Source organism: Ochotona princeps, chromosome 3 (genome assembly GCF_030435755.1).
Source record: "Ochotona princeps isolate mOchPri1 chromosome 3, mOchPri1.hap1, whole genome shotgun sequence".
Classification (NCBI taxonomy): Eukaryota; Metazoa; Chordata; class Mammalia; order Lagomorpha; family Ochotonidae; genus Ochotona; species Ochotona princeps.
In genome coordinates, this window is record NC_080834.1 from 92,323,019 (window position 1) to 92,335,205 (window position 12,187).

The 12,187-nt window shown below is 34.0% G+C and overlaps 1 protein-coding gene across 1 annotated transcript in view; it reads left to right on the forward strand.

Annotated features, from left to right (window-relative positions):
- ACAP2 (ArfGAP with coiled-coil, ankyrin repeat and PH domains 2) overlaps positions 1-10,982 on the forward strand; it is a 142,047-nt gene extending 131,065 nt beyond the window's left edge. Inside the window, exons 22-23 of the mRNA XM_004577805.3 lie at positions 984-1,045; positions 6,486-10,982. Coding sequence (XP_004577862.1) covers positions 984-1,045; positions 6,486-6,586 — 163 coding nt within the window. The 3' untranslated portion in view covers positions 6,587-10,982. The remainder of the gene's footprint in view (positions 1-983; positions 1,046-6,485) is intronic.
- The last annotated feature ends 1,205 nt before the right edge of the window (positions 10,983-12,187 follow it).

Genomic DNA, 12,187 nt, shown 5'->3' on the forward strand with positions numbered 1-12,187 from the left:
CTCAACAATTTTAAAATAGTTATTCACTGTTTGATCTCAAGTTGTCTAGATTTTCACATTTTTTCTTGGTGTAAAGACTTAATTTTTATTTTAGAATTTTTGTAAATAAATAGCCTCTCTAAAAATCAGGAATACATGTAGAATGGTTGTTAATTCACAAAGTGATTAAGAGAGCACATTAAAGTGGAGGGAATTGTGACATTGAAGATAAGAAAAAGTCTGTGTCTGATGTTGCGATTGCCTGTGGGAATGCGTCCCAAGAGGGTAACTAAAGGTCCTGGAGGGCAGAGGGTGTTTGCTGGCTCAGCAGGACTGTCAAGCTGTACAAATTTGCCTGTTTCAAAATGTTGCATAAAGTTAGTTAGCAAAAATGAAAAGAGAAGACATGCTCACCTTACCCCAAGGCTACCCGTTTATCTTCAGTTGCTAGGATGAATCATTTCAAAAAGAATCTATAGCTAATATGGTAGCCTTCAGAAAACCTTCAGTGTAGCCCAAGTCATTTATTATGATAATAGAATTTATGAATCAGAACCTATTCCTAATTTTTATAGGTAGCACCTGCAGTTTAAGCCTTGGGCACTCTCTCACTTCACTGAGCCAGAATTTCTGAGAAGCAATTGCTTCCACTCTGGAGAAACAATAATTTCAGCAGTTGGCAGATGATAGTTGACAGGTTGTAGCAGGAGTTAGGAATCCCCTGGAGTCTGGAGGATGCAATTGCTGGAGCTGTCGCTGGGATGCTGCTTAAATGGAGCAGAGATGTACTTGTCAGAAATGTTTTATTGTTTTCATATGGGAATTCCAGAATTGTGAAACAATTTTGTATCTCATTTTGCTGGGTCTGATAAACCAAAAGCTATTTCTGTCTATGGCAAATATTAGTAAAGGAAAAAGAATTACATTAGTGCACATATTACCTGCCTGTTTAGTTCATTTGTTTATGAATTAATCACCTAACAGACTTGTTTATTTGATTTAAGGTTGCGGTTGGCAAGAATGAATGAAGAGATGCGGGAATCCGAAGGACTTTATGGACAGCCAGGTCAATATTCTACTAATAATCATACTGAAATGCAATATAAGAAATGCATTCAGGAGTTTATCAGTTTACAATTGGAAGATTCATAGTTCTGTAGCAAAACAATGTGATAATTTAGTTTTTATAACTTGTAAATTGTGAGTTGTTAGCTATGTACTGTACTTCTTAAAATTTTTGGGTGGCTAATCCTGGGCCTTTAAAAATCCTGAATTAATCCTATTATAGTACCCATTGACCTGCTATATTTAACTCTGGCTGCTGACTTTATCTGCTGTACAGATGTCTTCCATATACATTCCAGTGAAGTGAACGGAATGATAAAAGTATTCTTTATATACTTACAGCAGCAAAGTGGTTTCTTTTTGGAATTCTTTTTAGCTTCAAGTGACTGTAACAAAATTGTTTTCTTTATGTTATTCAGGGATTTTCTAAGAGTTTTGTTCAGGGAAAAAGACAAATCATGTATTTGATATATAACAAGTCACTATGGAAAGTATCATGAAAAAGTATTGATGAGTTTTGTATGCCTGTCTAAAAAACAATTTAAAGATTTAAAATAAAAATACACCAGTAGGTTGAGAAGTTCACAAAGGGAGTAGAATCCACTTAAAAGTTTGAGGAAGAGATCTGATTTAGTCACTAGTTTTACCTCAGATAATTGTACATCTATTGGATAAGTGAAAGTATTTAAAATATTTCGTGAACCCTGTGTCTAGACTTACTCTTGTGAGAGAAATTTTAATTCATGATTGCTTCAAGTTTCATTTTGAATACTTTTCATCTGTGAGTCAGGAGGTCAAGAAACAAGAAAATGTTGATCAGATTCCTTTCTTTGATGAACATATCCTGATTACATATTCTTTACAAAGAAGTGAATAATTATTTCTTGAATTTGAGTATGTGAATTACTACTCTTGGCTTAGAATTCATATACATGTTAGTAAAAAGTTTCAGGATTTTATCACTAAAATACTTGAAATGAACATTGCATTGAGTATAATTAAATTTAAGAAAGGAATATTGATGCATTGCTTTAACAGTGGCCTGATAATATCAATTATTCCTGTTAAATGTATTTTGCGATATCTGTACTTCATGCTAGTTTAAAGCCATTTACTTTAGTTGAATTGTATACTGTCAGTGTGGGGCCATTTTTTCCTTAGAACTGTATCTGCTACTTTGTTGCAGCTTAATTTATTAGGGAAGCAAGAATTGAGAATAGAGGTACTTGAGCTAGATGTTTCCAATCTAGATGTTCTGCTTTAATCCTATGGATCATACAGTACTGCTGACTCATGATATGGTATTTCAGGATGAGGAGTACCGGTTAAAGGTGAAGCCCTAGAGTTAATTCTGGATTTCACCTATTTGTTTTAAACTTGAATGCCAGATTTTAAATAAGTTATAATTTTATAACAAATGTACTTATGTGATAGTATTACTAGGCCATTTTTGAGGCCTTTGTGTTCAAGCACTTTAAAGTAAAAATTGCTCAAAGGGTATGACCTGAGATAAGGGTGAACTTCAAGTTAGACATTGGGGCAGTTGCTGTCTATTTAGTGTTTGCTGCTGAAATGCACCATTATGATTAGTCAGAGGTTAGTGGGCAGCTCTCCCCTGAAATAGGGAGCTGGACAGGACAGGGCCTCTGTTTTTACCCCCTCTGTTTCTATCACACCTGCTGGGGTTTCTGCTGCCACATTTGGGAGCATTTAGATGTCTCTTTCATTATCATGTGTATGTAAGTTGATCCAGAAGTAAATGAATAATGCCTGCCACTCATTAGTAATAGAGACACATTGAGTTTTCTAATTTATTTTAATAAAAATTAGGGGAAAAGAGCTTCATTTTTAAATAAGCTTTTATACCATTCCCAAATTTTAGTTTTGAGGTTAAAAATTAATCAGAATTCTGGAAATAGTGTTCTCAGATTGAAATCAAACTTTTGATCCATTTGAAGGGTCAACCTGAAAATTGATTGGACTTTTAAACTCACAGGGCCTGATGTATTTAGAACAGAATAATTTTGTGCGTACACAGGTGATGTGTTGAAACGGCACAGTAACTGCTGTCTAGTTGCTCCTTCCCCCTCCTTTACATGCCTTTTGAGAGCAGATAAGTTTGGCTCATGGTTTGCCCTCTGATTTTTTTTCTCATAATCTTTGGTTGATTGTTTTATTGGAATCTTACTTGGCTATTCTGGCACTAAAAAGAAGCCTCAGAATGCCTGTAATTTCTAGGTACAGGTGTTTTCAGTCTTTGGTAATGAAGAGCTCTGTCTTTTGAAAGACTCAGATGTAATGTTTGGCAATGTGGACTGACTGCTAGAGGTTCTCGCTTCTGCACTTCTTGTCTCAGCTCCAAGGACTTGGAACTCTCAGTTTTTCTAAGACAATGGATGTGACAGCACAAGTATTCTGAAAGAAGGGGCTGTCCGTTAGCAGTGTCTACAGCCCTCAGGAGGCCTGGGTGGGTGAGGGAAACGGCTCACTGTGGTGCTGATTGTTGGGGACTGGTTTGGTAGTTTCTACAGTCTCTGGTCTTGTTGAGATCGTTGATTTAGGGGACCAGTCCTGAATCTGTGAGTGTGCAATAGGTCAGACTGGTAGTTACTAATTTATTCAGTTGCAAAATGAAGCTGTTGCCAACTCAGGGCAGGATTACTAATTTAATCTGCTTGAAGCGAATCTCATATGTGCCCTTCCCTTTGAGGGTGTACATTTCAGGATTGAAATCTTCCGGTCCTTGAATCATTATTACTGCTATTGTCATGGCTATTCTGAATACCAAAAATTAAAAATGAATTTACATTCTCAGTGGAAACACAGCAGTATGTATTTTAAAAACCTCAAATTCTTCAGTCACATAGAAAAGCTAGCTTTCTGGAGGGGAAAAAAACATGACCAAGTAATATGCTTAGTATTACCATTATTGGGTGACAAGTTGTTCACCACTTACAATAAACTGTTAGGTTTACTTCTGGAACATTCCAAGGCAGCATATTCCGAGTTTTCTTTATGTTTTTTAGTGCACACAAAATGTTTGCCTTGGGAGAAATTACAGTGTTTAAAATAATCATCACAAGGTTCAGTTTATGTTAGCCGTATTAAATATCTTAATCATTAACCTTCTTGTAACATTCGTTTTGTTTTAAGTTCTAAGAAAAGTAGACCTTAAGTAGTATGTTAATGCTATATTAAGTGTTTTGTTAGAAACTGTTAACAGAAAGGGATGTGTGTGTGTTTGTGTGTGTGTGTGTATCTGTGTGAATGAAGGTAGAAACTTCCTTTTGTTTTATAGTAACTTTACAACTTTTTTCAGTCAGTGAAACCAAGGATTATTATAGCACCAACATTTTCCTTCAAGGAAGCATTTAATTCAATGAATGGAAGGAAGGTCTTAATAGTTTTTTTTTTTTTTTTTTTTGCATGGTACAATGGTTCTACTAAAATATAGTTGTGTAATAGGTACTAGATGACTGAAAAACAAAAAACAGGAAATCACAAAAAACATCCACAGTTTGTCATACCAATATGCATTGCTGATAGTAGAAGCCATATATTGCCATTGTACGGTTATTATATTTAAGAATGTTCATCTGGTGCTATCTGTAAACCATTTGGCGTTAGTGTTTGCTAGATCCTTCTATTTCTTCTTGAATGTATAATGTGTGCCTTTTAAGTTACTTTTGGTGTTGAATGGTACAATCAGTGTGGTATTTTTGTATTATAATCTGCACTTTACACTTTCTTGGAAAGTAAAATTCCAGACTATCCTGTTTAAATAATATTTTAAAAATATTTATAAAGTTTACAATAAATATTTTAAATATTTTAATTTAACATCTAAAATTTTTAGAATATTTTGTATGGTTTGTTAATTGCTATTTATTGTTGCTCTCTTTATCTTTTAGAATGACTGAAAATGGGAATAGGTTGTAGTTTGTCTTTTAATGTGGAAGTACACTTTTAAGAATTGATGGATATAAGTATTACCACTTGTTACAGTATGTCAACCCTTATTTTGTTGTAGTAGTAATGATATAAATTAGGTATTATTCAGAGCCAACCTGTCAAGATTATCTTTTAACTGTTTGTGTCTCTGTAAAGTTACTTGATTAGATTTAATTTATTGATTCAGGTCATGAATAAATTTCCAGGGCTATGTGAAAACTAAGTGAGATTTTAATAAATTGCTTTATAACACAGACCAAATATTGAAAGCAAATAAAAATATTAAAGATTTTTATTGAGAATCTTGAGTTATACTATTAGACATTTTTGCTAGTGTTTTACCTCTGTCCAACACTTTTCTGATTCTCTGGCTTTGGGTATGACATTTGTTGCCTGAAAAATCTTGCTTTTTAAAAACTGACAAAACTTACTGCACTGTTAATAGCAACTGTGGCAATGAGTTTATTATAAGATGGATGCAAGGTATATTATGGAAAATAATTATAAATTCATGTTGCAACAGTAGTTACCAAAACCAATACTTTATGCTCTAACTTCTGAGAACAAAATTATACCAAGCATCTGTGTGAAGCTAATGTTTAGCAGGAAGCATTCATGATGAATGATTCATTTTGAAAATAAGATTCCTTTGTCTGAGGGATTAATCTGCATGTGTATATATATGTATATATATGTGTGTGTACATATTTAGTTTCTCATGACAAGAAAAACAGTATTCACTCTGCTATATTACCAGTAGCACATTTTCTATAATTGTATGTATTCACATTTTTTTTCTAATTTAACAGTCTTTGGTATTTGTTCACATTTTTATCATAATATTCTTGCTCATAAGTTGTATAATAAACAGAAAACTTCTGACTACATATAAAATATGATTTTAGAGTCATTTTCTACCTTTTTTATTTTATTCTCAAGAGTAGATTAGGTGGTATAATTTTAACCATTAAAGAAGGAATAACTTTTCCATCTGTTATTTAAAATGGAAGTGGAAGTTTTTTCCCACCTATTGGTCGGTTTGTCTTGTTAACTAATAACTTGCATCCATCATAAACCTTAGTATTTGATTTGGTCATTTCTTTTGACCTTTATCAAGGAAAATACTTGTTTGAAGAATGTCTTGTTTGCTATAATAACTCTTCTAGAATGATTTTTATTTCTCATGTGTTAATAAATGTATCTCTTTACCTGGCTTTAAAACACTTGCATCTTTCCTCTTGTCTAACTGTGAGCTTTCCACTGTGGCTGCATCTGAGGTGCTTTTTTCAGGTATAGTTCTTTTTTTTTTTTCCTTTCATTAAATACTTTCCCAGCATTTATATTCCATTGGTTTTTTTCTTCCAGAAATGCTTATTTGATTAACATTTTAATGTAATGATTTATAAGGCATTTAGTAGTCATAAAGATCATTGTTTATTAATACTTTAACTGTATAAATTTAAATGTATTCTTATTTTACTTTCATGCAGGTGATGAAACGTACCAGGATATTTTTCGTGATTTTTCCCAAATGGCATCCAATAATCCAGAGAAACTAAATCGTTTCCAGCAGGACTCACAGAAATTCTGAATTTCTTTAAGAAGTGGGATCATATGGAATCTGATGACTTCCCCACCGGTCCCAAGTGAAAACTCAGAAATTTTTACCCCGTTAATTTTACTTAATTTTGATAGAGATTGAGTGGTTTGAAGAAAAGGTTCCCCGTTCACTGATGTTTTTATAAGTTGAAGACATCTAGTACTTGGAAGAGGAACCTAACCTGCTGTAGGAGGGATCTCTGTCATTAAAAATTAAAAGCCTGTTTTAAAGGGTTTATTTTTAATAGGTAAAAGTTGAACCTAGATTTCATCAACTGTAGGTTACAGAATGCAGAGAGATTAGACAGACTCTCTCTTTTTATTTTTTCCTTTTTTTAAAAAAAATCAGGGGGTAATGATTGTGTTGATCGCCCCACCCCACCTCCCACCGCATGGAGCTCAGGACCATTCATTCCAGAGAGTCTGCGTCCTGTGGGAGCCAGCTGTTCCACCTGCCTCAAGAATGGATCTTGGCTTTGGCTCCTGTGATGTGTTTTAGGGGTTCTGGTATAGATGTGTATGCTTTCTGTTTTCGGTAGCCTACCTTTTGTACTCAACGTGTATGACTCATTGGAGCTAGAGATCATGCTGCCCCCATTTGATCGTGAATGCCCTGACACTCCTTAGAGGACAGGTTACTGTCATCTGATGCTTTCACATCCACAGAGTAAGTACATGGTAGACCATACTTCAGTCCCTTCGATCTGTTCCATCTTTCTGTGAAGCAAAAAACATATTATTTCTTTTTTAACTATTAATCTTAGTTCAGAAGTTGTAGCTCTTCCTTGTTGGATTGATTTTCTAAAACCCTGAGAAATTTATTGTTACCATAAAACAGTTTCAAAGGTTACTTCAATGTTGCAAAATTATGCTTTCATCAAAACATAACTTTTAAAATATGGATTAAAATTTTTTAATACAGAGACGTTGACCTGAATGGATATAAAGCAAAACCCAACTTTTAAAACCATAACTTTCAAAACAAAAAGTAGACTTATAATAATCAAAATAATGTAGGGCATTTTCATTTTGGGATTGTTGCTGGTGAAAGACAAAATGTATACAAAGCAGAAAAAGCTCCCTCTTTTTAAAAATTTATGTAGAAATATATAGCAATAACTTTATTTCCATTCTGTGTATTATAAAGAGTGTACATTCTTTTAAATTACAGTGTGTGTATATCTTTAGTATTAACTTACATGATTTACAAACCCTTGAATTTCAAAACATTATCAGTATACATAGTTACTATTGTATGTTAAAAATTAGTCTGATTCCACCTTTGTTTGACATGTCAGCAGTATAGAATTGTTAGGTAATTTGCCCTATGGTACCTACCTGATGTTGTCAACAATTAAGTTTGATTTTAGAAATTGATTGTAAGTAATATTACTGATTCCTTGTTTCCGAATAAGAGGTTTTTTGCAGTTGCAAAAGAGAAACTAGTTAATTGGATAAGTAATAAATTTTCTAACATATTACCCCTGAAAAGTAGAGTTTTATAAATTGATTAAACACTAAATCATTATCTAAGTAGGAAATATACTTAGAGGTATTCACTTCATAGAAAAGGTTCCATACCTAGGACATTTTGGATAGACGAATGTTTACTTAGTGATGGTCAATATATATTAGATAAGCATAAAAATATATCTGTGAATTATATCTGAGGAAATGCTGATTTCCAAAACATTGTATTTTAACTACAACAACACGAAGAGGCTGAAATCTTTCTTGTTTCACTTCAAAGGCACAGATCATTAGCTTTTAGATGCTTTATTTAAAGGCAAAATTCTGATTTGGAACAGGAGTGTTTTTAACAATGTACTTTGAAATTAACTATCCAAAATGCAAGGAAATGAGATGTGTTAAACAGAGAAACTAACTGTGAAAAGGAAGCTCCTCTGTAGTGCCTGTTACTGTCTTCATCACAGGACTTCACTCCTGAAGCTCTTGACTTTGAGAAAGTGTAAGCTGTCTTCCTTTGGGGTCCAGCCACTGATTCTTCCCAACACCTGTGGGAGATGCGTGACCATTGCTTGTGGCACTCAACCCTCCTTGTGGCTTGAGTCCTGAGTTGTTCATGAGGCAGGAATTAGCCTCTACTTAAATCTCATGTTTAGGAATATATTTTGCCTAAAGATGATCAAAGTCTAACATATCTTCAGAGAAATCTAAATCTTTCATATGTCAGGGAAGCTGGCAAGGCAATACAGAAATTTATTTCTGTGGCTTGATTTCTTGAATGTGGTGATACCCAGTTGGGATAACATTTGCCAGAAATGATGGAATAAACAGCAAGGCTCTAAGTTAATGGTTACAGAGTAGGTTGGCTCCTGGATGAACTGAACTCTGTCCTCTAGCGGCTTCTGTATTGTGTGTAACAGACGTGAGTTCCGTTCTGCTGAGAGTTGTGAGGAATTGGAGTGTCAGCAGTGCTCAATGTGCTCTTGGACTTGATTAGTCTCTGGGACCACTCTTTGTTGTCTTTCCATAATTGACCTGCTGACATTAATTTCTGATTCCTTATTCTTATTCTATTAGCTTGTTGTCAGTAGCTCATAAACTTAAATATCGGATTAATGCCAACATCAGAGTAGTAATATTACTTATGAAGAGCTCATAAAATGCAGTTTCTTGTTAGAACTAGGCTACAGGTAATTGAGCAGTTAATTGCAATGCTTCATTAAAACATTTACATGTTTAAGATATATAAGGTTAGAAGTCATCTTATGTAATATCTTTAGAAGAACTTTCCAAGGATTTACTACACTAGAGTATTTGTCTAATTTTTGTTAGTCTTCACTGTCAGTCTTAATGAATTGTGGTATTTACTTTCCCAAACACATAGAATTAACTTGGAATATGTATTTTGATTCTTTATGAGGATGTTTTGGAAAAAAGAAATGTATACCTTCATTGTTGTATGATTTAAGTTTGTAATATGTTAGCAGTATTTTAAGACACAATTTTACCCCATGTTCAGTATGGTCACAAGAAACCAAAGTGTTGTAAGGTTATCCCGTGTAGAATAGTCACACATTCCCAGATCACTCTTCTGTTGTCAACCTTATATTATAGCACCATGCCCACGAGCTGGAGGAATGATGCCTGCTATAGCATTGAAGAACTTGGGAACTGCATGATACAGTGGAAAGAGCACTGACCCAGCAGTCACTGCAGTTTTTTGATTCAGGGCTCCTCACAGACAAGATGGATGGGGTGAAGCTAAATGTAACATACATATGTATTTAAATATAACACCCCTTTGCATACTGCTTGCTACTTACAGTGTAATTTGATATTACTTTATTTCACTTGATCCTCACAATAACTTCAGAGATTATCTATGTAAGATGGTCAATATTGTCTGCTTTTTTGATCCTCTGTGCTCCTTTTGTTTTACAGGGTTTGGGCGGGGATAGTCACTTGGTGTGCTAGTTAGTGGCAGAGTTGACTCCATAACCCAGGTCTGACTGACTGTTAGAAGCACTTTACTTATATCGTGAACTGATTTGATGTTATTGTTCAGGAACACAATCTGATAATGACTGCCAGCTTTCCTTGTATTTTGGTGATAAGATCCAAATGTTCTAGAAAACCTGGATATAGGTTTGAATGAATAGATTATTTGAAGGTGTAAGTTTGTAGAAATTTTTATAGTTTTGCAGTACACATTAGAGAAAGTAAAAAAAATTTAAAATACAATTTTAATGCACCATGTTCTTCTCAATTACTTGATCCATCCAAATGAAAGAAAGCTAAACGGATCAGAGATTGAGTGTAGCTGGATTCTCTAAATATGGCATTCCAGATCCTTCTTCCATGTATTTACTCATGAAAGTGGGATCATGGGAGGGTACAAAGCAGAATTTGATAAAATGATCTTTTGTCTGCATTGGTCTTTTCACTATTTACTGTCTAGATTTTCTTCAAACTCCATATCACTCTTTTGGGTGTTAATTTTAAGTGAGGAAAGCTTGTCACATTATAAAGATTGTTTGGCACCATTTTACACAAAGGTGAAAGAATAACTTTTGGAAATGATGAACTATTTTCCCATATGTGTTTACTTATGCTTTGTGATATTTCTGGGTCATTCCAGTCATAAAGACTTATTACATGTAATATTTCTTGCTATCCATGAAAAGGTATTTTTAAAGAATGTATAACCAACACACCATTTACTTTTTATTAGTATGTAGAGAATTTGTATCTAATTAATGAATGTAGTTTTACTGTAGTTTGTCATTGTAAATGAAGCAAAGTACATTATCTTTATAGTTATTTCTAAAATGTACATTATGTAAGAATTGTAAATATAGTTGATTAAGTACTTTGTATGCTGAAAAATTGCAATAATAAGTCAATAAAAAATCTCACCTCTTGCATAGTTCTGTTACGGTCAGACTTCTGGTTTTTTTTTGTGAACTCTACTTAGTGTGGTATATGTGTTAAAAATCTGTTATATTTAAGATACTGTATTCTTTTTCAGGGTTTTAAAATTGATCCATGATGATTCTTTTTTGCTGATCGTTTTAGTAAAGAATCTTTTTTTTAAGTTTTTTTTCTTCTATTTGGTCACAGAGTTCTGATGACTGTCTCATTGACATAAAGTACAAAAGCCACTTTTTGGCCTCACAAAAAACATATTTTTATATTAATGGGAAATCAAAGAATGAAGAGTTGGAAAACAGAACTGGAAGTGTATTGTATGGTTTTGTCTTCCTTTTAGTGACTGAAAACAGTTACATAAGCCTTTCTATGCAACCTAGCTTTTTTTTTTTTTTTTTAAAGATTTATTTTATTTTTATTACAAAGTCAGATATACTGAGAGGAGGAGAGACAGAGAGGAAGTGGAGCTGCTGGGATTAGAACCAGCGGCCATATGGGATCAAGGCGAGGACCTTAGCCACTAGGCCACGCTGCCGAGCCCGCAACCTAGCTTTTTGCAGCTTCATTTTTTGAAAGCCAACAGCCTTGCTTTTCTACTGTTGCATTGACTATCGCTTTTTCATGGCTGGAAAAATGTTTAAATAATGATAGATGTTAGTGAAGATAACCATACATGATTCCGTTATCCGTGCCACTTCAAAGGAAACCCGCCAGCCTCATGTGGCTGTTACTTCAAGACAGACAAAAGATCCCAGTTCCTCAGGTATTTTCCTAACATTGGGAAGACGTCCATAGCCCCAAGGAGCTGGCAGTGTTCTTTAGAATAGGGAAGATGATGGCATAGGCATTATCTCAGGAAGTTCTGGTGCACAGCGATGAGTAACATCCTTCTTGGCGTAGAAAACCTCCTTTCTCTGCATGAGGCCTTCCTAATCTAGACCTTGGGTTTGTATGTTTATAGATTTATTTACACAGCAGGATCATTTTTTTTGTTAATCTTGTTTTGTTTAATAGGTAAATACTATAAACTTTTTTATTATGGAAAAATTCAAATGCCTATAACAATAGAACATACATAACCATTGACTCATGGCTAGCACTGCATTATTGATGGCTCCATTTCCTTTCCTCTCCTTGGATTCTATACTTTATCCAAATCTCAGAGATTTCACCAGAAAACTATTCAGTTTTTATTATT